A 25,913-nucleotide genomic window follows, 5' to 3' on the forward strand; every position below is an offset into this window, starting at 1 on the left:
CCTCCCCGTTTCCAACTTCAGAAGAATACAAAAAAAAAAAAAAAAAAAAAAAAAAGATGGAAAAACCTAGGTTTTAGCTTCAATTCTATTACTAATTATTTGTTTTACTGTAGAGGAGTAGTTTCTATGGACCTTAATTCCTTCATGTATATAATAAAGACACTATAAAGTATATTATCTCAAAAATGAATTACTTATAAAATTCTATTATTTCTAAAAAAATTTTGAGAGAGGCAGGGAGAGAGAGAGTGAGAGAGAGAGAGAGAGAGAGAGAGAGACAGGAACATCGAGGTGCTCCTGTATGTGCCCTGACTGGGGAACTGAGCCGGCAATCTCCGTGCTCTAGGATGATGTTCCAACCAACTGAGCTATCTGGCCAGGGCTTAAAATTTTTTAAATTAGATTTATTAGTTAGTGCTGGTTAATTATAAGCTTCCAAACTTGTGAAAAGTACATCTACACACACCTACATTTTATAGTGTAGGTGATATAGACAGATTAGCAGCAATTGCCCCTAGCCAGGTGGCTCAGTTAGCATCAACCTGATGTGCCACGGTTGTGGGTCCGATTGCCAGTCATGGTCAGGGCACATACAAGAATGAACCAGTGGCCCTGGCCGGTTGGCTCAGTGGTAGAGCGTCGGCCTAGCGTGCGGAAGTCCCGGGTTCAATTCCCGGCCAGGGCACATAGGAGAAGTGCCCATCTGCTTCTCCACCCCTCCCCCTCTCCTTCCTCTCTGTCTCTCTCTTCCCCTCCCGCAGCGAGGCTCCATTGGAGCAAAAATGGCCTGGGCGCTGGGGATGGCTCCTTGGCCTCTGCCCCAGGCACTAGAGTGGCTCTGGTCGCGACAGAGCGACGCCCCGGAGGGGCAGAGCGTCGCCCCCTGGTGGGCGTGCCGGGTGGATCCCGGTCGGGTGCATGCGGGAGTCTGTCTGACTGTCTCTCCCCATTTCCAGCTTCAGAAAAATACAAAAAAAAAAAAAAAAAAAAGAACCAGTGAATGCATAAATAAGTGGAACAACAAATCAATGTTTCTCTCTCCACAAACTGTTTCTCTCTCTCTCTCCCCCTTCCTCTCTCTCTCCTCCTTCCTCTCTCTTAAATCAATAAATAAAAATTTAATAAACATAAATAGATTGGCAACAAGCTGAGCAATAAAACTAACATGGTCACATCTGAGAGGTACTGCATTCTAAATGTGTGTTATTACAGAGTACATGAAAAGTTCTTGCCCTCAACTGACTCTACTACCACATCTGAATGTGACCCTTGAACTGTTTGGTGGCATTTTGAAATTTGACCTGCCACCATTACACCCTGTTATATATAGCATATTTTTCCATGTTGTCATTTTACCTGCCCCATTAGCCTTGTCTGTTATTCAAGTAAGGGGAGCCAAACCCAAAACATCACATCATGAATCAGAAAGGTTATGATCAACACGTACGAACATTTTTGCAAAAGGAAAGCATTCTCTGGAATTTTGAGTGCCTAAAAACTATACTCCATATACCCAAGATATAGCCAAGGGGTATTGGGATCACTTGCCTGACACTGCCCAGCATTCATTTCTATTTGTATTAGCTACTCCCCAGCTACAACAGGGAGCAAATATACTAACACTATTAAGAAGTAACCACAAATATCTTCTACATAGATTTGTAGCTATAAATGCTTTTTATTCCTTAGTTCTTGCCTGAGTTTGAGTCCAAACCTATGTTTACAGAATAGACAGAATACTTAAAATAGTAATCAGAAAAAATAAAAAAGGACTGAAGAAAAGGAGAATTAAAGAACTTACAGAGAAGTAAGAACAGCTGCCTACAGGACTCTGTATGTACAACAAATGCTCATGGAAATTTCTATGTATGATGATCCCTAAAACCAATGGCCCAAAACAAGAAGAGCATCTAGATTACATACATTATGTAAACTAAGCATACAAATAAAGAGTATGGGCTTTGAAAATGATAAATTGAGACTTTAAAAAAACTGAAAAATTATAATATCAATAAAGATAAAAGTGATGAGCATCTCTGAACCTGGAATGTTCTTATCCTCTATCATCAACAGCATCATAGCTAGGGTACTCACTGATAGAAAGATTTGGGGAACAATTCTGAAGGTTATTAAAAATGTGACTGCTTGCCCTGGCTGGTTGGCTCAGTGGTAGAGTGTCAGCCTGGTGTGTGGAAGTCCCGGGTTCGATTCCCGGCCAGGGCACACAGGAGAAGCGCCCATTTGCTTTTCCACCCCTCCCCTTCTCCTTCCTCTCTATCTCTCTCTTCCCCTCCCGCAGCCAAGGCTCCATTGGAGCAAAGTTGGTTGGGCGCTGAGGATGGCTCCATGGCCTCTGCCTCAGGCACTAGAATGGCTCCGACTGCAAGGGAGCATCACCCCCCCCCCCCCTGGGTGGGCATGCCGAGTGGATCCTGGTCAGGCTCATGTGGGAGTCTGACTGCCTCTCTGCTTCTAACTTTGAAAAAAAAAATGTGACAGCCTGCTGGACCTGTTGTGGTGCAGTGGGTAAAGCATCAACCTAGAATGCTGAGGTTGCTGGTTTGAAACCCTGGGCTTGCCTGGTCAAGGTACATATGGGAGTTGATGCTTCCTGCTCCTTCCCCCCTTCTCTCTCTCTCTCTCTTTATTTTTACCCTTTAAAATGAATAAAGTCTTTAAAAAAATTTTTTTTTAAATGTGACAGCCTGACATATTATTTGACATATAACAGACGAGATTAAAATCCAGCTCAGGCTAATATCTTATTGTCTCTGTTCCACTCTATCTCATAACTATGACAACAGCCCAGGTTGCAAGTGTGTACTACTAAATCTCAAAGCTGTGACAACATACTGGAAAACAAGTTTATAATAATAAGAAAAAATGAAATTTTTTGGAGTACAAGTAAGGGAGATAAGAGGGACTCCTCCCCCTTGTCCCAACTGGCCTTTATAGGTAAACTGAGGGAAGAATATAAAAGTAGGTGTATATTTAATAAATGCATTGAATGCTAAAAACAAGAGCAAAACACCTGACCTTTGGTGGTACAGTGGATAAAGCATCGACCAGGAATGCTGAGGCCACTGGTTCAAAACCCTGGGCTTGCCTCTTCAAGGCACATATGAGAAGCAACTGCTAGGAGTTGCCCAATACCCCTTGGCCTCAACCCCCTTCTTTCTCTCTATCTCTCTAAAATCCATAAATAAAATCTTTTTTTTAAAGTCTAAAAACAATAGCAAAACAACAAAAAAAATGGGCATTTACTTACAAGGAGTTCCTCTGGTGGCTTCTTCCATAGTTACCCTGACATAGGGCCGACTAAAGTCTACTTCAATTTCATCAGAAAAAGGAGCTGGCTGCCGTAACCCCTTAAGAAAAGGAAAGTGAAGGGACAAAAAAACAGTTAAATTCAATGGTACAAACTGAAATACTCAAAAAATGGCAGTATTAAAGAACAATCAATTATTCAATACACTGTGACTACAATTCCTCCTAAAACTTCATAACAAAAAAAGAAAAAAAAGCATTCCTAAATGACAAGTGAATGTTGCTACATTTTACCGAATGGGTAAATCATGGGCTGAAAGACAAATGTCTGGCTGGTGATTGCAGGGTAAAGACTGAGCAAGGTGGCTGGCAAGTCACAATTAACTGGGTCCAGAATGACGGCTCCTCTGCTGCACGGTGAACAGCCAACCCTGTTCTATGTGACTAAATTGCCAAGGTTCGTAAGTGCATTTTCAAATCACCTCAACTAGGGAACTGGGAAGGCAAATAGCCCCCTTGTACTTTATTAAGTACAACTATCACTGTGTAATTCTTTGCAATGTAAGTATGTTCTAATGCTCATAATAGCCCTGTGAAGCAAGTAGTACAATAGTCGGTGTCCTCAATATTATTAAGATGAGGAAAACAAGGATCAACAAAGTTATATGAATTGTAAGCAACTGCTCAGAGGCAAAGCTGAAATAAGGAGTCAGGTATACTTTTTTCCTCTATAAAGGAAAGCCTTGATCAAGAGTTTTAACTTTTTTCCTATTTTATTCTATTTGATGATTTTGTGAATGCAACAGTTTTCTTAAAATTATTTTTGGATTGCTTCTTGCTAGTATATAGAAATGCAATTAATTTGTGAGTGAGTGTGTGTACGTGTATGATTTCAGTTGCTTCTTGCATATTGACCTTATGTCCTTTGACTTTGCTAAACTTAATGATTAATCCCAGCAGTTTGTTTATTTGGCAGATTCTAAAGATTTTCTACATATAAGATAATGTCATCTTGAATAAAGACTGCTTTACTTATTCCTTTCCAATCTGGATGCCTTTATTTTCCTTTTACTATCCCTTCTTGCACTAGTTGGAACCTCTAGTACAGTGCTGAATAGACGTGGGAAGGACAAACATCCTGTCTACTTCCCAGTTTTAGGCAATCTTTAACCATTAAGTACTGTATTATGTTACCTGTAAGCTTTTTATAGATGCCCTTTATTAGGCTGAGAAATCTCTTCTTTTTGTAGTTTGTTGAGTTTTTATAATGAATAAGTGTTGGATTTTGTCAAATGCTTTGTCTGTATTATTGAAACCATCATATTTTGGTTTTGTCTTTTATTTTATTATCATATATTAAATAAATTGATTTTAATATGTTAAACCAACCTTGCATACCTGAGTGAAATCCTTCTTGGTCATGTTATGTAAATAATTTTATATGTTTCTAAATATATTGTTAAGGACTTAAATTTTTTTTTAATTTATTCATTTTACAGTGGAGAGAGAGAGAGAGAGAGAGAGAGAGAGAGAGAGAGAAGGGGAGTAGGAGCAAGAACCATCAACTCCCATATGTGCCTTGACCGGGTAAGCCCAGAGTTTCAAACTGGTAATCTCAGCATTCCAGGTCGACATTTTATTCACTGTGCCACTGCAGGTCAGGCCTATTGTTAAGGACTTTTGCACCTAAATTTGTGAGGGATTTTGAACAATGATTGTCCTTTCTTGTGCTGTTTTTGTCTGGCTTTGATATCTGGCCTCATAAAATAGGTAAGTGTTCTCTATTTCCTGGAAGTATTTGGGATTGGTACTTTTTCTTCCTTAAATGTTTTACGGCACTTACCAATGAAGCCATCTGGGCCCAGACTTGTCTTGCAGAAAGACTTTTAAAGACTAATTCAAGGCTCTGGCCAGATAGCTCAGGGATAAAACCCTGACCTGACATACCAGAGGTCATGGGTTCAACCTGGTCAAGGCACATATGAGAAACAATCAATGAGTACATACTTAATGGAACAGGTAAGTGAAACAAGTTCTCTCTCTGTCTCTCCTTCCTTCTTCCTTCCTTCATTAATGGAAAAATTAAAGACTAATTCAATTTTTTAAAAATTTGGGATAGGTCTATTCACAATTTATATTTCATTCTGGCTCAGTTCTGATCATTTGTCTCTTTCTAGGAATTTGTTTATTAAATCTCAATTGTCAACATTTTTGGCATGAAGTTGTTCATAATATTCTTTTATAATTCCTTTAATTTCTGTTGGGATGTAGTAATGTTCCCTAAGAATTTTAAATTCTAAACAGACTACATCCTGATTGGGCTAATCCAGAGACTGGGAAAACACAGTTTTGTTCTGTTTTCAAATAAGGATTTTTTTTTTTTTTTGGACAAAGACATAGAGTCAGAGAGAGGAACAGATGAGGACAGACAGGAAGGGAGACAGATGAGAAGCATCAATTCTTCATTGCAGCACCTTAGTTGTTCATTAATTGCTTTCTCATATGTGCCTTGACCCAGGAGCTACAGCAGAGCTAGTGACCTCTTGCTCAAGCCAGCAACCTTGGGCTTGTGCCAGTGACCTTGGGCTTCAAGTCAGAGAACTTTGGGATCGAGCCAGTGACCATGGGGTCATGTCTGTGATCCCATGCTCAAGCCAGCAACCCTGCACTCAAGCTGGTAAGCCCATGCTCAAGCAGGCGACCGTGGGGTTTCGAACCTGGGTCTTCTGCGGCCCAGTCCAATGTTCTATCCATTGTGCCGCCACCTGGTCAGGCAAAATAAAAATTTTTTTAACTGATTTTTAAAGAGAGGAAGGGAGAGACAGAAACATCAATCTGTTTCTGTATGTGTCTTGATCGGGGATTGAATCAGCAACATTTGTATGTCAGGTGACACTCTCACCAACCAAGCTATACAGTCAGAATAGATAAGGATAGATTGTTTTTAATTAAGTTGGGTTTTTTGTTTGTTCGTTTGTTTTTTAAAGAGAGAGAGAAAGAGAATGGGAAAGGGATGAGAAGTCTCAACTCATAGTTGTGTCATTTCAGTTTTTCTTTGATTGCTTCTCATATGTGTCTTGACCAAGGGACTCAAGATGAGCCAGTGACCCCTTGCTCAAGCCAGCAACCTTGGGCCTCAAGCCAGAGACCTCTGTATCATGTCCATGATACCATACTCAAGCTGGCGAGCCTGCACTGAAGCTTCATGAGCCCACGTACAAGCCAGCAACCTCTAGGTTTTGAACCTGGGACCTCAGTGTCCCAGGTTGACACTCTACCCCCTGCACCACCACTGGTCAGGCTCAATTAAGTTTTAAAATTAAAATATATTTATCTTTAATATCACTTACATAAGCTAGTTTAAAATATACTAAAGCTATAAAATAAGTAAAAACATTTATTTTTAGATGTGTGTGTATGTGTTATCCCAGGGGTCCCCAAACTTTTTACACAGGGGGCCAGTTCACTGTCCCTCAGACCGTTGGAGGGCTGGAGTATAAAAAAACTATAAACAAATTCTTATGCACACTGCACATATCTTATTTTAAAGTAAAAAAACAAAACGGGAACAAATACAATATTTAAAATAAAGAACAAGTAAATTTAAATCAACAAAGTGACCAATATTTCAATGGGAACTATGCTCCTCTCACTGACCACCAATGAAAGAGGTACCCTTCAAGAAGTGCGGCGGGGACTGGATAAATGGCCTCAGGGGGCTGCATGTGGCCCACGGGCCGTAGTTTGGGGACCCCTGTGTTATCCTTTTTAGAACTTTTTATTTATTTATTTATTTTTAATAAGCTTTTACTTATTGATTTTTCTGGGGCGGGGGAATGAGAAGTATCAACTCATAGTTGCTTCACTTTAGTTGTTCCTTGATTGCTTGTCATATGTGCCTTCACCAGGTAAGCCCAGGGTTTTGAACCAGTAACCTTAGGGTTCCAGATCGATGTTTTATTCACTGCACCACCACAGGTCAAGCAGAACATTTTAAAAAGAAGTAAGAATATCCTCAAGAAATTAAAAATCGAACTGCCTTTTGACCCAGCTATACCACTGTTAGGAATATACCCCAAGAACACCATAGCACTGTTTGAAAAGAAGAAATGCACCCCCATGTTTATGGCAGCACTGTTCACAATAGCAAAGATTTGGAAACAGCCCAAGTGTCCATGAGAGGACGAGTGGATTAAAAAGCTTTGGTACAGATATACTATGGAATACTACTCAGCCATAAGAAATGATGACATAGGATCTTTTACAACAACATGGATGGGCCTTGATAACATTATACTGGCCCTGGCCGGTTGGCTCAGCGGTAGAGCGTCGGCCTGGCGTGCGGGGGACCAGGGTTCGATTCCCGGCCAGGGCACATAGGAGAAGCGCCCATTTGCTTCTCCACCCCCACCCCCTCCTTCCTCTCTGTCTCTCTCTTCCCCTCCCGCAGCCGAGGCTCCATTGGAGCAAAGATGGCCCGGGTGCTGGGGATGGCTCCTTGGCCTCTGCCCCAGGCGCTAGAGTGGCTCTGGTCGCGGCAGAGCGACCCCCTGGAGGGGCAGAGCATCACCCCCTGGTGGGCAGAGCGTCGCCCCTGGTGGGCGTGCTGGGTGGATCCCGGTCGGGCGCATGCGGGAGTCTGTCTGACTGTCTCTCCCCGTTTCCAGCTTCAGAAAAATATAAAAACAACAACAACAAAAAAAAACAAAACCACATTATACTGAGTGAAAGAAGTAAATCAGAAAAAACTAAGAACTATATGATTCCATACATAGGTGGGACATAAAGATGAGACTCAGAGACATGAACAACAGTGTTGGGGTTACAGGGTGGGGGGAGGAGAGAGAAGGGGTTGGGGGAGGGGAGGGGCACAAAGATCATGGCTTTTCAGCATTTGCCATATTCCCCCCTTAATCTATAGACAGACAGCAAATATTTACGTATGGTGTTCCCACTACAAAGACTGCTGTCTTAGGGACAAATGCTGATAAACTACTTCAGCAGTTCCTCCTTCTTCAAAGACTTATATGTAAACATAGAGCTCCATGTTTCATAGGACATACTCAAGCTCACTCCATGCTCCCTGGAGCTTTAGCACAAGGGAATGCCCCCTCCCTTTTTTTTTTTTTTTTTTTTCAGTATTTTTTCTTTTATTTATTTATTTTTTGTATATTTCTGAGGATGGGGATGGGGAGGCAGTCGGACAGGCTCCTGCATGCGTCTGACTGGGATCCATCTGGCATGCCTACCCGGGGGAATGCTCTGCCCATCTGGGATGTTGCTCTGTTACAACCCGAGCCATTCTAGCAACTGGGGCGGAGGCCGTGGGGCCATCCTTAGTGCCCAGGGTGGATTTGCTCCGGTGGAGCCTTGGCTGCGGGCGGGAGGAGAGAAATGAAGAGGAAGGAGAGAGGGAGGAGTGGAGAGGTAGATGGGCACTTCTCCTGTGTGCTCTGGCCAGGAATCGAACCCGGGAATCCTGCACACCAGGCCAATGACTCCGACGGGTCTACTATATCATGCTTTTTACTTAAAAAAAAAAAAATTTACATTTCTTTTGAATGCTGATGAACAGGAGACACCAAATCTTTTTCGCCTGCAAACTACTACCTTCTTTATTAGATCTAGCTAATAACACTGTTCTGTCTTTTTCCAAACAGCTCCAGATATATGGAAAAGATTTATATAGACGGATGGGGATCCTCAAACCCCTCAGCGAGATCTTCTGAGAATGGCTTTTAAGGTACCTAGAGGCAGAAAAAGCCCAATAGAGATCAGGGGAACTACCAGCTTTTAGGATACACCCTTAAAGGTTCCAACGCCCCAAAGGAGTCTCATAGGATGCCATCTGGGTCCTGCTTCAATAGTGGAAAGGAAGGTCATTGAGCTAAAGCCTGCCAGGCTTACATACCTCTGCTGTGAGGAAACAGGGACACTGGAAGGTAGGCTTCCCTCTCGCTCCTCTAAGGGAGGGTTCAGTCTCTTCCAGCCCTGCTCCAGCCACCTATGACCTAACCTTGCCCAGAAAGCTGGGGTTTGCCACTGAAGGCTGAAGGTGCCCAGGGCCGTCGGCCCCATCTATGACACTGTGGATGAGCCTAGGGTATTTCTTCCAAGAAGCAGGTAAACTGATCTCATTTGCACAAGAGCCACTTAACTATGTTTTGCCTGAATAGTCAGGTTTTTTATTCTTCCCTCAAAGATCTCTGTTGTGGGTGTTGATAGTCCTATTTTCTGCTGCTTTGCTTAATATATAGTGATTCCTTTATCCCTCCTACCTCAATGCCCCACTCATATTTCAGGCTGGGACCTACTCCTAATTTAGAGCTCTTTCCTCCTTTTGCCAACTTGTATTATGAATTTACCTTTGCCACCCAGCTTAGTGTATCCCAAGGTTCTCTTTACCATGCCACAGTCACAGAGCTCCAGAGAAAAGCAACCTGGTCTCAACTCTCCAGGCAGAGGAGAACAGAAGCTCCATATCCACGCAAGCTGCAAATGGCTTTTTCCAGTCTACCTGAATCATTACCAGCTAGAAGCAGCGGTCATTGGGACTTGGACATGAGCTGCAAAGTATAGAATGGTGACAACAATTCCAGTGCCATGCGGACTTTTCCTGTGGGGAACTTTCCTGGACTCCTGCTCCCTGTGACAGCTCCTAACAGACTAAACTGTGGTTGGGTTGCATTTTTCAGGGATTTGGCATGGTGATGGGGCCAACTTGGACTTGGTGAACATGTTAAGGATACTACTCTTTTATTGATTCTTGCTGTATTGGCCAAGAGTTTGCTTAAAGGCTTTTAATCACTGTAAAAAAAAAATAGAGGCTGGATGAAGAAGATGGGGCACATATACACCATGGTATACTATTCAGCTAGGAGAAATGATGACATCGGATCACTTACAGCGGAATGGTGGAGTCTTGGTAGCATTGTGCGGGGTGAAATAAGCGAATCAGAAAAAAACAGGAACTGCAGGATTCCATACATTGGTGGGACATAAAAGCGAGACTAAGAAGCATGGACAGGAGTGTGGTGGTTAGGGGGGGGGGGGGAGGAGGGAGAGGGGGAGGGGGAGGGGTACAGAGAGAACTGGATGGATGGTGGCGGAGGACGATCTCTCTTCAGGTGATGGGTATGCAACAGAACTAAATGACAAGATAACCTGGAAATGTTTTCTTTGAATGTATGTACCCTGATTTATTGATGTCACCCCATTAAAATAAAAATTTATTTATAAAAAAAGAAAAAACAGAGAAAAAAAAAAAAAAGAAGTAAGAATAGACCAAGGACCTAAATGTGCACTTTCCTAAATTATTAGTGATTTTCCTATAGATTAGAGGAAACAATTTATCCTCTAGAAGTTAACACTCAAAGAATTGCTTAAGTAATTTGTATTTCTAAAAGTATATGCCATTCACAAAATAATACATATTCTACGATTTCATCTATATGAAGGTCAAAAACAGGAAAAGTTAATCTATGGTTAATAGAAGCTAGAGGAAAAGATGAAAGAAGAAGAGAGCAAGAGAGAGACACAGAGAGAGGGAGAGAAAGAGAGAGGAAGGAAGGAAGGAAGGAAGAAAGGAAGGAAGGAAGGAAGGAAGGAAGGAAGGAAGGAAAGAAGGAAGGAAGGAAGGAAGGAAGGAAGGAATATAGAAGCCAGAGGAGGACAAAGGAAATTTGGAGAAAGAGTATACTAACTAGTAGAAGGCATGAGAAAGTCTCCCGGGAGTAACGGTAATGACATACAGAAACATTTACTGAGTTGTAGTCTTAAGGTTTGTGCACTATTCGATATGTAAGTTACAACTCAAGAAACAGATGACATTCAGCCATAAAAAGTAATGTAGTACCGATACATGCTACAACATGGAAAACATTATGCTATGTGAAAAAGCCTGCCAAAAAAGACCACTTACTATATGATTCTATTTATACATAATGTCTAGAACAGAAAAACGTACAGACAGAACATAGATTAGTGTTTACCCTTGGGTTGGGAGGGTTGGGAAGAAATGGCTAGTGACTGCTAATGGGTACAGAGTTTCTCCCTGGGGTGACAAAATGTTTTAAAATGAATAATATGATGGTTGCACAACTCTGAATATTCTAAAAGCCACTGCACACTTTAAATGGGTATTGAATTATAACAGTATATGAATTATATCCCAATAAAGTTGTTTATATATTTTATACCAGGTGTCCCCAAACTACGGCCCGTGGGCCGCATGCAGCCCCCTGAGGCCATTTATCTGGCCCCCACCGCACTTCCAGAAGGGACACCTCTTTCATTGGTGGTCAGTGAGAGGAGCATAGTTCCCATTGAAATACTGGTCAGTTTGTTGATTTAAATTTACTTGTTCTTTATTTTAAATATTGTATTTGTTCCCATTTTGGTTTTTTTTACTTTAAAATAAGATATGTGCAGTGTGCATAGGGATTTGTTCATAGTTTTTTTTTTTTTATTATTGTTTTTTTTTTTTTTTTTCCATTGCCAGGGGCTTGTTCATAGTTTTTTTTATAGTCCAGCCCTCCAACGGTCTGAGGGACAGTGAACTGGTCCCTGTGTAAAAAGTTTGGGGACCCCTGTGTTATACAGTTGTCTCTCACCATATCACAGTTCACTTTCATGGTCTCACTGTATCATGGATTTTTAAATTGTATATATCTAATTTTGTATCACAGATTTTTTGATCATGGGATTTTGCAGTATATGGGTATTTTTATATATCATTTTAATTATTTTTGTGGTAAAATAAGCATTTTCTAGACTATAAAATTAAAAATATAAAAAATATTAATTAAAACATATTAAAAGAATATTAAATCATCATTATCTTCATCATTCAAGTTGTATATTCACTGGTGAGTACCCATTTAGAATTTTATATGTTGGCCTGACCTGTGGTGGCACAGTGGATCAAGCGTCGACCTGAAATGCTGAGGTCGCCAGCTTAAAACCCTGGGCTTGCCCGGTCAAGGCACATATGGGAGTTGATGCTTCCTGCTCCTGCCCCCCTTGTCTCTCTCTCTATCTCTCTGTCTCTCTTCTCTAAAATGAATAAATAAAAATAATTAAAAAAAAAAGAATTTTATATGTTGTTAAAATTACATAGGTTTAAAAGTATATAAAGTGTTTAAGAGCATAGGAAGTGTTTATAAGAGTATGGGGAAGGTTAATAACAGTGTGGGAAAGTTTATAAGATTGTGGGGAGGGTTTATAAAGCCTTAAAATATATATAAATAATAAAATAAATATAAGGTTGCTACTTCATGGATTTTCGCCTACCGCGGGGGTTCTGGAACCTAACCCCCGCGACAGACGAGGGACCACTGTATATGTAAAATATAAAAACATATATAAAACAAATAGAAAAATATATACTTATTAACAATGGTGCATGAAAATAAAAGACCAGCCTTACTGTGTCTGTGAAAGTTATTAGTAATAGTACAGTGAAGCTGGTTGTTAACTGTTGAGGAATTTTGTGGGCCAGTTATTAAGTCATTGGTTGCTTAAAATCAACCACAGAACTCAGCAAATGTTTCATATCAGGGTTTATTTTTTCCCTCAGTGAGCCAGTTTATCAGGATACCCCTGGTTATTTTGCATACTTAGAAATAGATGGAGTCAAAGGTTATCATAGAAAGGAGAACATGGACTTACAGATTTTTTCCATTAATGTTTCAGTGAAAGTAGAAAGGATGACAGATAAAAGATTTTGTGGAAAAAAAAATATGTGGAATATGATTAGAAAAAATATTGTCACTTGATAAAGAGAGTAGTTTACAATAACTGAAATTTTGATCTGAAGAAAAGAAGTTTGTATATTATTACCAGGAATAGAGAAGTTTTAAAAGAAAGTTAATATTAAAGAAAATGAGAACAAAGAAAAGTCTTTGAATTTGGAGAATCAAATGACTATTAAGAAACCTTCTTGAATACATTAGTGAAAGTCAGAACACCAATGCCTTTAAGAAAATTTGGAAGACAAAGAAATAGATTAGTATTAATCTCTCAATAGAGATATGTAACCATAAAGATAAAAACAGAAAGGTGCCTAAAGAGGACAGAAGGATCAAGCGGCAGTATTTACTTAAGGAGATTTGTACATGTCCAAGACAGAGGGGAAGGAGCCAAAAAGATTGAAAATACTGAAGAAGGAAAAAATCATAAAGGAAGGAAGAGGCTAGAAGGATTGCAGGGAATGGCCTCAAAGGAGAGCAGGGGGAAGGTGTTAGCTCTAGAAATAAGAAGGATCACATTTTTCTAAAACCAGAAGAAAGGTAAGGTGATGAAAGGACAATATTAAATGTAAAGGAAGGAAGATGTAGCCTGACCAGGCAGTGGGACAGTGGATAGTGTTGGACTGGGACCCAGTTTCAAAACCCCGAGGTCGCTGGCTTGAGTGCGGGCTCATCTGGTTTGAGTGGGGGCTCACCAGCTTGAGTGCTGGGTTGCTGGCTTGAGCGTGGGATCACAGACATGACTCTATGGTCACTGGCTTGAACCCAAAGGTCACTGGCTTGGGCAAGAAGTCACTTGCTCTGCTGCAGCCCCCTGGTCAAGGCACATATGAGAAAGCAATCAGTGAACAACTAAGGTGCCGCAATGAAGAATTGATGCTTCTCATCTCTCCCTATCTGTCTGTCCCTATCTGTTCCTCTCTCTGTCTCTCTCTCTGTCTCTGTCACACACCAAAAAATAGAAGAAAGATGTACAAACATCTATCTGATGCCCTCAATTTTTTCAATATAGGAGAAAAGGAAGTGAGGTTACCTACGAAGTACATGCAGGTTGGAAAGAGACTGAAAGCTTGATGAAAGAAAAAAATGATTGGAATAGTTGCTGTGGGAAGTGTATTGGAGTATTAGCAAATAATTACTGGGACTTTTGTGCACTATATTCAGTCCAGATCAAGCTAGAAACTTTCATCTATAGTAGCTAAGTTCATAGTTCCAGGAAGAGAAACAAAGAATTAACAGAAACAGTGAAAGACCTGAGGTTAGGCCCTAGTGAATGGAAGGGAGAGAAAAGAGGGAAGTGAAAAGTTAAGGGGACAAAGATATTGAGACATTTCTCCAAAGAAGATATGCTAATGACAAAAAAAGCACATAAATAGATGCTCAACAATATTAGTCTTTATGGAAATGCAAATCAAAACCACAACAAGATACTTATCCATTAGGATGGCTATAAGCAAAAAAGACAAGGCAGTAACAGAAACGGCCTTCACACGCTGCTGTTATGAATGCAAACTGGTACACAGCTTTGGAAAATAGGTCTTCAAAATGTTAAACAGGCCCTGGCCGGTTGGCTCAGCAGTAGAGCGTCGACCTGGCGTGCGGGGGACCCGGGTTTGATTCCCAGCCAGGGCACATAGGAGAAGCGCCCATTTGCTTCTCCACCCCCACCCCCTCCTTCCTCTCTGTCTCTCTCTTCCCCTCCCGCAGCCAAGGCTCCATTGGAGCAAGGATGGCCCAGGCGCTGGGGATGGCTCCTTGGCCTCTGCCCCAGGCACTAGAATGGCTCTGGTGCGGCAGAGTGACGCCCCGGAGGGGCAGAGCATCGCCCTCTGGTGGGCAGAGCATCGCCCCTGGTGGGCATGCCAGGTGGATCCCGGTCGGGCGCATGCGGGAGTCTGACTGTCTCTCCCCGTTTCCAGCTTCAGAAAAATACAAAAAAAAAAAAATGTTAAACAGAATACCATATGACCCTAGGTATTCTGGGAAATTACACTCCTAGGAATAAGACCAATAGAATGAAAACATGTTTTAAGAAGAACTTGTACATGAATAATGTTCGTAACAGTATTATTCACAATAGCCAAAAGTGAAAATAATCCAAATATCCATTAACTGATGGAATGGATAAACAAAATGATATGTCTGTGTGGAATACTATTCACCTATGAAAAGGAATGAAGTACTGATACAGGCTACCACCTAGATAAAACATGCTAAGTAAAAGAAGCCAGACTACAAAGACCACATACTGTATGATTCCATTTATATGAAATGGTCAGAACTAGGGACAGAAAGTAGATTAGTGATTGCCAGGAGGTAGAAGGAGACGGGAATAGAGCATGACTGCTAATGGGTAGAGAGTTTCTTTTTGTGCTATGAAAATATTCTGGAGTTAGTGGTGAAGGTTGCCCAACATTGTGAATATACTAAAAACCACTGAATTGTACACTTTACAATGGTTAAAAATAGTAAATTTTATCTCAACTTAAAAAAATACATTAAGTACCAATCTTTTTTTTTTTTAATTTATTTTAGAGAGAGAGGGAAGAGAGAGAGACAGGAATATCAATCTGTTCCTGAAGAGCCCTGACTGGGGATCAAACCAGCAACCTCTACACTTTGGGACAAAGCTCTAACCAACCAAGCTATCTGGCCAGGGCAATTATTCAATCTTTCATAACTCTGTTTCTTCAGTCTTCTTTGTAGTATCGTGTAGGTTCCAAAGCAGAAGGCAAATGCAGCTGTCTCTCCTGGCTAGGGTTTGTGCTGAATCAATTCCTCCTACATATAAAAAATGAAACCTAAGTTTCTTCAGCCGCAGCAGATCAGCAAAACCTTTATTTCGTCTAGGGTTGCCTCCAGTTAGTAAGTGTAGTATTTTTACAAACGTCATGTTACGCTCATCAGTTAGAAAACAGTGTCTCTAAAAGCTAAGGTTTATAAAAGTAGAGCTAAGTATTTCTACCATGTTGTAAAACATACCTCATTCATTTTTTTTTTAACTGAGAGAGAGAGTCAGAGAGAGGGATAGATAGGGACAGACAGACAGGAACAAAGATGAGAAGCATCAATCATCAGTTTTTCGTTGTGATACCTTAGTTGTTCATTGATTGCTTTCTTATATGTGCCTTGACCGTCGGCCTTCAGCAGACCGAGTAACCCCTTGCTCGAGCCAGCAACCTTGGGTCCAAGCTGGTGAGCTTTACTCAAACCAGATGAGCCCGCGCTCAAGCTGGCGACCTCAGGGTCTCAAACCTGGGTCCTCCGCATCCCAGTCCAATGATCTGTCCACTGTGCCACCACCTGGTCAGGCCATACCTCATTCATTTTAACCTTAAGGGAATCCTACAAAATAATATTTCTTTCTTTTCTTTCTTTCCTTCTTTCTTTTCTTGTCTTCTCTCTCTCTCTCCCCCTCCCTCCCTCCCTTTCTTTCTTTTTATTGAGTTTATTGGGGTGACACTGATTAACATAATTATACAGGTTTCAGATGCCTGGTTCTATTCTTTAACACATCTCTGTACACTGCATTGTGTGTTCACCCCCATCTCTTTTAATTGAAGCATTTAATCCATTTGCACCTAAAGTAATTGTTAGATCCAAGATGGCAGCAGAGTAGGTGAAAGTTAAACTCATCTCTTCCCAGGTCCAAACTGGTATTACAGCTAAATTATAGAATAATCAACCTCAATAATCAACTGAAGACTAGCTGAACAGAAATCTTATAACCAACTATTTACAGAAGAAGCCACATCAAGTGGTAGGAAGGCCTGACCTAAGGTGGCACAGTGGATAAAGCATTGACCTGGAATGCTGAGGTCACTGTTTGAACCCTGGGCTTGCCTGGTCAAGGCACATATGAGAAGCAACTACCACCAGTTGATGCTTCCTGCTCCTTCCCTACTCCTTCTCTCTCTCTCTAAAAAAAAAAAAGACTGGTAGGAAGGACAAAGACATGAAAAAGGCTGGCCCCGCATCTATATGCTTCATGAGAACCCAGAGGACTATCTCAGCTGCAAAGACTGAGACTACTAAAGTACATGGGTCTCAGCCCCACACAGGGCTCCTCCCAGCCTGATGTACCAGAGCCTAGAAAAGGAGTCCACATAACATGTGGAGTCTTCTAGAAACCCAGGCACCCTGCTAAAGGGCCAGTGCACAAAACTTCATTCACAGCCACTCACCATGGGCTCCAACAGAGAGAAGGTGGATCGGAGCAGACAGGAGTCGTGTGAGGACAGACTAGGTTGTATGGCTCTGGGGAGAGAGCTGAGGGAACAGTCGCCTGGGTTCCTGTACTGGTCCCTCTCCCATACCACCCACAGACGCCATCTTTCCTGGGTCAAGTATTCCCCTCCACACTGCATCAGCCTGGAGGAATGCACTAGCCCCACCCTCCCAACTCCCAGTTGCCCTGCCCTGCTGAGCTAATACCCTGCAGAGGAGTCAGCTCTCTGGGCCCAACATGTAGACTTTCTTAAAGGGCTCTTGATGGTTATCTCAAGAGGGTGTCAGAGACCTAGTTGTGTGGCAGGGACCATTCTCTGCCCAGCCTACTCAGAGCTGCCACCCCCACTAAAGACCCACTAGCCCTACCCTCCCAGCACCCACTGGCCCCAGGTTCCTGCCCTGCAGAGAAGTCAGCTGCTGTGGCTAGCTTGGGCCCTTCGTGCACTCTCTTGGAAGTCTCTTGAAGAAGAAAAGACTGAGTTCTGTGTCACTATGGTGGGGACCATTTTCCCCTCCCAAACCCAACCCACACTATTGTTCCTGTGCAGAGCCCTCCCAAATCTTGTCTATTTGGGTCTGACGAGCTCTGCTGGCCTTGCCCTGACAAATCCCTGAGACGCTAACCCACCACAAAGCTCTATGAGCACCTGGGCAGTGACAGCTGGCCTTGGTGTACCCTGAGACTTTGGCTGAGTGGCCTCCCTCCTAGCACCGGCACCAAGTTTGAATCTGAATCAGTCTGGTCTCGTGAACAGCACTCATCTCTGACTCACTGAGAACTTACCTCACGTAACTTGCATACTGCCAGAGGCTCTCTCAGTGACTTACCCTAACAGGAAGCCAACAACTGGGGGCAGATCTTGGGGTACCTTGAGCCTTTTACTGACATGCTCCCAGTCTTGGTGCTACTAGAAGCCAGCCTTGGTGCACAGTTTGGCCTCTCCACTCCATACCCAAACCCAGCAGAAGCAACCACAAACTGTGGATTGCTTGGTAGCTCAAACAGGTAACCCAGGACTGGTCATAGGCAGCACCTGACATTGACCTGCACCAGAGTCTCTCCCAAGAAACCCAAGAACCAACATATCTAGTGATGAAACTGAGACCACATTAGAACACAACCCAATTAGTTCACAAGTGGCACACCCAAAGGAGGATATTGGAGGCATGAGACCCTGATGAGGGAAATTCCAATTCATGGGGTCAGCCCCCGCACAGCAGTTCATACACTGTGGTCAGGGTCAATCCTCATAGTCAACAAGCCTGAAGGACAACCCCACCCACTGATGGGCCAACAGCAATCAAGATTCAATTACAACAGGAAGGTTTACATCACCAACACAATGGACATTCCTGGAGCACCTAGGTGATCAGGGAGACTGCACCACTGAGCCCCACAAAACACCTACAAAAGGCCACCATACCAAAACTGGTAGGCACAGCAAAATCTACCTAATACACAGAAACAACTACAGAGAGGCAGCCAAAATGGGGAGACAAAGAAACATGCCCCAAATAAAAGAACAAGAGAAATTCCCTGAAAAAGAACTAAATGAAATGGAGACAAGCAATCAACCAGATACAGAGTTAAAACAATGGTTATAAAGATACTCAAGGAACTTAGGGGAAGAATGGATAAACTCTATGAGAACTTAAACAAGGAGACCGTAACATTAAAAAAGGGCATTAGAAATCATTAAAAATAAACAGAAATGAAGAATATCTGAAATAAAGAATTAATACTAGAAAGAATCAACAGCAGGTTAGATGAAGCAGAGGATAAAATCAGTAATTTGGAAGTCAAGGCACCAGAAAACACCCAATCAAAGCATCAAAAAGAAAAAAGAATCCAAAAAAATGAGGATAGTTTAAGGCAGGGGTCTCAAACTCAACTCAGCATGTGGGCCGCAGAGCAAGATCATAGCCATTTGGCGGGCCGCACTAGGTCTACAAAAGGCAACTGTTACGCAACACTTTTCAGTGTCACAAAACAACCAGAAACTGTAGTTCGCATCACAACTGCTGTTAACTAACCTAATATCTAGCTAGGATGCTAGAGAAATGAAAAATACAAGTAGGCTCCTAGGCTTACTTAATTTTATCCAAAATATTCTGAACTTCGTGAATTAGTCTGCAGGCCGCACAAAATTGTTCAGCGGGCCGCATGCGGCCCGCGGGCCGCGAGTTTGAGACCCCTGGTTTAAGGGATGTCTGGGACAATATAAAGTATAATAACATCCACATTATAGGGGTACCAAGAGGAGAAGAGAGAGAAAGAAAGGGATTGAGAACCTATTTGAAGTAATAATGACTGAAAACTTCCCTAAACTGGTGAAGGAAAAAGACACAAGTCCAGGAAGGACAGAGATGAACAAGATGATCCCAAAGAGGCCCACACCTGGACATATCATAATTAAAATAGCAAAGGCTGAAAACAAAGTGAATCTTAAAAAAAAAGACAGTTTCCGGCCCTGGCCGGTTGGCTCAGCGGTAGAGCGTCGGCCTGGCATGCAGGGGACCCGGGTTCGATTCCCGGCCAGGGCACATAGGAGAAGCGCCCATTTGCTTCTCCACCCCCCCTCTTTCCTATCTGTCTCTCTCTTCCTCTCCCGCAGCCAAGGCTCCATTGGAGCAAGGATGGCCCAGGCGCTGGGGATGGCTCCTTGGCCTCTGCCCCAGGCGCTGGAGTGGCTCTGGTCGCGGCAGAGCGACCCCCCGGAGGGGCAGAGCATCGCCCCCTGGTGGGCAGAGCTTCGCCCCTGGTGGGCGTGCCGGGTGGATCCCGGTCGGGGCATGCGGGAGTCTGTCTGACTGTCTCTCCCCGTTTCCAGCTTCAGAAAAATACAAAAAAAAAAAAAAAAGACAGTTTCCTACAGAAGCACTCCCATAAGATTGTCAGCTAATTTCTTAACAAACTTTGCAGGCCAGAAGGTACTGGCACAAAATATTCCAAGTGTTGAAAAGCAAGTACCTACAACCAAGATTATTCTACCCAGAAAAACTATTATTTAGAATCAAAGAGCATAAAAAGAGCTTCCAAGACAAGAAAAAGCTAAAGGATCTCATCACCACCAAACCAGTATTATAAGAAATGTTAAAGATTCTTCTTTAAGAAAAATAAAAAAATAATAAAAAATATGAATAATAAAATGGCAATGAATACATCTATCAACAATTACTATGTTTTTATTTTTCAATTACAGTTTACATTCAGTATTATTTTGTACTAGTTTCAGGTGTATAACATAGTGGTTAATCATATACCTTACAAGGTGTTCCCTCCAATATTTCTAGCACCCACCTGGCAACATACATAGTTATTACAATATTATTGACTATACTCCCCATGCTGTATTCTTTATGCCAACACTGTTCATGATTTTTTGATATTGTTGGTGCTGGGGGAGGCACTGCCCCAGAGGATGGCCAGCAGGTAGGAGGCAAAGTAGTGCACCTCAGCGGCGGCAGAGAGGCCTCACATGTGTGACCTCAAAGGCGACAGGCTGGAAAAGCTCTTGTCTATTTCTTAGATTCCTATTAATCCTTCCAAGTTCAGCTCAGAAATAATCTCAATGAAACTTTTCAAAAACCACTGTCCCCAGCCCTCAGTCAAAGTTAATCTGTTGCTCCTCAAGACAGCCATTGGTCCTCTAACCTATATGGCCTTTTCATACTCTATCTTCATTATGTCCCTTCCCCCTATTTGTGAACTTCTTAAGGGTAAGGTCTTCTTTTCATCTCTGTATCTCCAATTCTAACAACTGGCACACAGAGGTTCTTAATATATGTTGACTGAAAGGAGATTATAAGATCTATCTCCATAAGCAGAACTGTGGCCAATCTTCCCCAGAGTTTAGGTACTTTGTGACTTATTCATACATATGATAAATATTAAAATAGGCTAAATGTCTTATTCTTTGTAAATATTTTTGTGATCCTTTTGACTGTACCTTTAGAAACATCTGTATAAGTAAATTCTTTATACTTACAGACAAACTAGCCATAAAGTTATCCCTTAATTTTTCCTCAACTCTTCTATCTCTTTTCTTTCCATTTCATATTGTCCTATCAATCCAGCTATCTCATACTTGGTGATCCTCCCCATTCCTTTCCCCACTTGCAAGGAAAGCACTTTTCTGAAGCTAATGAGCTTTGAGTTACGGAGCTCCACATCATGCTCATGTCTCTCAAGGGGAAGGTCTTGCTTATCTTTACACTCCCAGTACCTCCTGCCACGTTGGCACATTATAAGTGTGTGATAAAATCTTGTTTGCTCAATCCAAATTTCAGCTAATGATTAGACATATAAAGCATGGTATGTGGTATATGATAGCTTGCTATCTGTCAATGAAGAGAAATGAAGTACTGATACCTGCTACAACATTAATGAATCCTGAAAACATGCCAATGAAAGAAGCCAACCACAAAAGACCACATACTGTATGATGCCATCTGTATGTAGTACCCAGAATAGGCAAATCTATAGCGAGTAAAATAGATTAGAGGTTTCTAGAGGCTGGGAGGTTGAAAGGAAATGGGGAGTGAATGCTAACAGGTATGGGGCGTCTTTCTTAGGGTGACAAAAGTATTCTAAAATTGGTTGTGTTGATGGTTGTACAACTTTGTGAATATACTAAAAACCATTGAACTGTACAGCTTAAATTGGTGGATTATATGATCTCGATAAAGCTGTTATTAAAAAAGAAAAATATCTTGTTTGCTTTTGCTTTAGAGTTCAAAGGGTTTCAGAGATAGAAAGTACAGGTACATACTGGAGAGGATAAACAGGTTTATTTAACATATACTCCTCATTACGATCAGTCCAGCCAGTTGGGTGAGTGAATCTTTAACCATTAGTCCATGCTAAACTGTCACTGTGTGCCAGAGAAGAATGTGGAATAAGTAACAAGTCACTCAACTGATCGGTGACATGAATATATTAAACAAAGTAATTTAAAACACTGAGATCGCCTGACCAGGCGTTGGCGCAGTGGATAGAGTGTCGGACTGGGATGCAGAGGACCCAAGTTTGAGACCCCGAGGTTGCCAGCTTGAGCGCGGGCTCATCTGGTTTGAGCGTGGGCTCATCTGGTTTGAGCAGAGCACAGACCCAAGGTCGCTGGCTCAAGCAAGGGGTTACTCGGTCTGCTGTAGACCCACAGTCAAGGCACATATGAGAAAGCAATCAATGAACAACTAAGGTGTCACAATGAAAAACTAATGATTGATGCTTCTCATCTCTCTCCGTTCCTGTCTATCCCTATCTATCCCTCTCTCTGACTCTCTCTCTGTCTCTGTAAATAAAAAATAAATAAATAAATAAAAATAAAACACAAAGATCACTCAGATTCTAAGGACCAAGAAATTTAAGTCTTCTCAAACTCCATTCCACTAAGATAGGCCTTCATTGTTTTATTCCTGGTTATAGTGATTGGCTGAGAGTACCACCTACTTGGTTATAACTTGTCACTATTCCAAGTGAGATTGCAAAATTGGTGCCCACCACCACCTCATTAATCTAAACAAAGAAACATTCAGCAATTAACAATGTCCTGTTTGGTTGACTGCTGAATTGTTTTCATCATTTACTTGATGCAATATGCAGAATAATGGCCCCCTAAAGATATCTACATCTTACCCATCTTACCCCCTAGAACCTATGACTGCTTTCTTTACATGGTAAAAGGGGCTTTGCATATATTACAGCTAGTGCTCGACTTATGACCATGATCGGTTCCAGCAGACCGGTCGGTTCCAACAGATCATTCGTAACACAATTTGGTCGTAAGTTGAGTAGGCTATACGTACAGTACTGTGAAATGATGTTATAAAACTCTTTAAGTCATATTTTATCATAATTTTCTTACATTATTGTTATATATTATAATTTTCTTTGTTCATTTTACTGCTATTTGTATCATCTCAACACCATTTTGTTTCTTATTTTTACATTGGTCAGGTTTAAGTAAAACACTGCATTACCAGTACAACTGGTTTAATATAAATATTTGCAAAGACAATTTCCTCTTGGTAGACATCTTGGGAGGGGTTTGATGAAAAATATCCAAGACACAAAACACAAATTGCTGTACCGAGTCTGGGATAACAGTTGAAATGGTGCACGCGGAGATGGTAGTGCTGCCGGAAGCTGGTCCGCACTGTCGTACACCCAGCTGGGCAACGCTGTGCTGCCAGACGCGGAGCAGTTGTGGCTAGAGATTGTGGTCATAAAGTCAAATGGTCATAAGTTGCATAGGTCATAAGTCAATCAATATTTGTAAAGGATTTTGAGACAGGGAGATTATCCCGTATTATACAGGTATGTCCGATATAATCACAAGGGTCTTTATGAGTGAATGAGGGAGGCAGGAGACTCAGAATCAGGAAATGTGATGACAGAAGTAGTGGTCAGGTGATGCGATTGCTGGCTAGCACTACAAGCAAAGTGATGTGGGCAGCCTCTAGAAGCTGGGAAAGGCAAGAAAACAGATCTCCCCTAGAACTTCCAGCCCTGCTAACACTTTGATTTTAGTTCTCCAAGAGCCTTTTCAGTCTTCTGACCTCCATGACTGTAAAATAATATATCTGTGTTATTTCAGCCCATTAAATCTGTGAGAACTCGTTATAGCAGCAATAGGAAACTAACACACTTGCCCCCACAAATATCATAAATACCAGGCTCAGAGCATATGCCTCCTATCTGTAAAGTCCAGTTGCTTTTATTGCTCAAGATAGACTATTGGTTCAGAACAATTGTTAACTGTGTCAAAGAAGAAATGTTTTTCCCTTTGGACTATGAAGCACCAGAACTAACCAATGGAAACTGTAGTTTGATCACTGGCTAATGATCAACATAGGTAAAAAAAAATAAAGAAACATGCAATTCTGTCACTGTTTTGTTGTTTGTTTTTTTGTGTAAGTGAAAGGAGGGGAGATAGTGTTACAGACTCCAACATACATCCCGACCAAGATCCACCTGGCAACCCCAGTCTGAGGCTGATGCTCCAACCAACATAATTATTTTTAGCACCTGAGGCTGACGCTGGGACCAACCAAGCTATCCTCAGCACCCAAGCTGATGCTCAAATGAATGAAGCCACTGGCTTCAGGAGGGAGAAAGGGAGAGAAGGAGGAGAGGGACAGGGGCAAGAAGCAGATGGTTGCTTCTCTTGTGTGCTCTGATTGGGAATCAAACCCAATACGTCTGCACTTCGGGCCGATGCTCTATCCACTGAGGAAACTGGCCAGGGCTCTGTCACTGGGATTTTGAAAGACAGATTTCATGCCCTGGCTAGGTAGCTCAGTTAGAGCATCATCCCAACATGCTGAGGTTGTGGGTTCAATACCCAGTCAGGGCACATATAAGAGTCAACCAGTGAATGTATAAATAGGTGGAACAACAAACCAATGTTTCTCTCTCTCTCTCTCTCTTTTTTTTTTTTTTACAGAGACAGAGAAAGAGTCAGAGAGAGGGACAGATAGGGACAGACAGGAATGGAGAGAGATGAGAAGCATCAATCATCAGTTTTTCGTTGCAACACCTTAATTATTCATTGATTGCTTTCTCATATGTGCTTCAGCAGACCAAGTAACCGCTTGCTTGAGCCAGCGACTTTGGGTCCAAACTGGTGAGCCCTACTCAAACCAGATGAACCCATGCTCAAGCTGGCGACCACGGGGTTTCAAACCTGGGTCCTCTGCATCCCAGTCCAACGCTCTATCCACTGCGCCACCACCCGGTCAGGCTCTCTCTCTCTCTCTTAAATCAATAAAAATACAAACAAACTTTTAAAAGAAACATGAATAGTCATAATAATATTGTATATCAATAACTTTAATAGCGTGTTCTTTGACATGTTTTTTGGGGGGAAGCTTTAGGAAGAGTACAAACCTGAGACAGGATAAGTAATTTGGAATGGGGTATTTCACTGAAGCCTTGGCAATAGTTAGAAATAAAAAAATATATCCCAGAGATAAAGGAACATAAAGTAAGCAGTAATAGAAAAAAGTTCTCATCTAAGATACAAGCAGTAATGGAACGGGTAAATGATATAGGAGAAAAGACAGTAAGACACTGAAAACTACACACCACAAGATAATACCAAGATCAGATCACTGCTTAGAGCCCCAATTTCTCTATTTCATTAGTTTGAATTTGATCTTTAGCCTAATAAATAACACAATCTTCGATTTTTGCTAACATTCTCTTTCCAATTCCAACATAAAGCTATTATAACTAAGCTGTGAGTTATAATCAAGTAAGAAAGCATAAGATTTCCAACAACTGAAAATACTTACTATCCACACTCACTATTCATTCTCTCCATTATTTAAGAAGACTTGTAATGTTATATCAGTTTTCTACCCTCCCCCTGCCAAGTTAAATGTACAACACAGAAATCTCTTCCTTACTTACAACGGCACAGCGTGACATTTTGGAAGGAATCCCATCTTCCTCTGTTGCCCCATTAGGTCCAGGTACCTCTTTCCTCCTCTTCCTTGTGTTGACTTTGGCTGAACTCTGTGCATCCATCTTCTTTTAACCGGTCATAAAAAGTGAAAACAAATTTTTTTCTCATTGGGGTAGAAAAAAGCCTGTCACCAGTATTTCAGAGATGTTGACACAGATATACTCAGCAAAAGATCAATTCCATAGCACACATTTCA

General features: G+C 41.7%; 1 protein-coding gene and 1 non-coding gene across 7 annotated transcripts in view; one reads left to right on the forward strand and one right to left on the reverse strand.

The window, feature by feature from the left end:
• Positions 1-25,913, reverse strand: part of LOC136379577 (choline-phosphate cytidylyltransferase A) — a 96,573-nt gene that overhangs the window by 22,514 nt on the left and 48,146 nt on the right. For 5 of the 6 annotated variants that reach the window (XM_066346937.1, XM_066346941.1, XM_066346942.1 and 2 more), the window contains 2 exons: positions 25,663-25,782; positions 3,269-3,368 (listed from right to left, as the gene is read on the reverse strand). In XM_066346937.1, coding sequence (XP_066203034.1) covers positions 3,269-3,368; positions 25,663-25,782 — 220 coding nt within the window. The remainder of the gene's footprint in view (positions 1-3,268; positions 3,369-25,662; positions 25,783-25,913) is intronic. The other variant, XM_066346943.1, reaches the window with a different exon arrangement.
• Positions 610-685, forward strand: TRNAA-AGC (transfer RNA alanine (anticodon AGC)). Its single transcript has one exon. It is a non-coding gene; the product is annotated as a tRNA-Ala (tRNA).

This window comes from Saccopteryx leptura, chromosome 8 (assembly GCF_036850995.1).
Source record: "Saccopteryx leptura isolate mSacLep1 chromosome 8, mSacLep1_pri_phased_curated, whole genome shotgun sequence".
NCBI classification, from domain to species: Eukaryota; Metazoa; Chordata; class Mammalia; order Chiroptera; family Emballonuridae; genus Saccopteryx; species Saccopteryx leptura.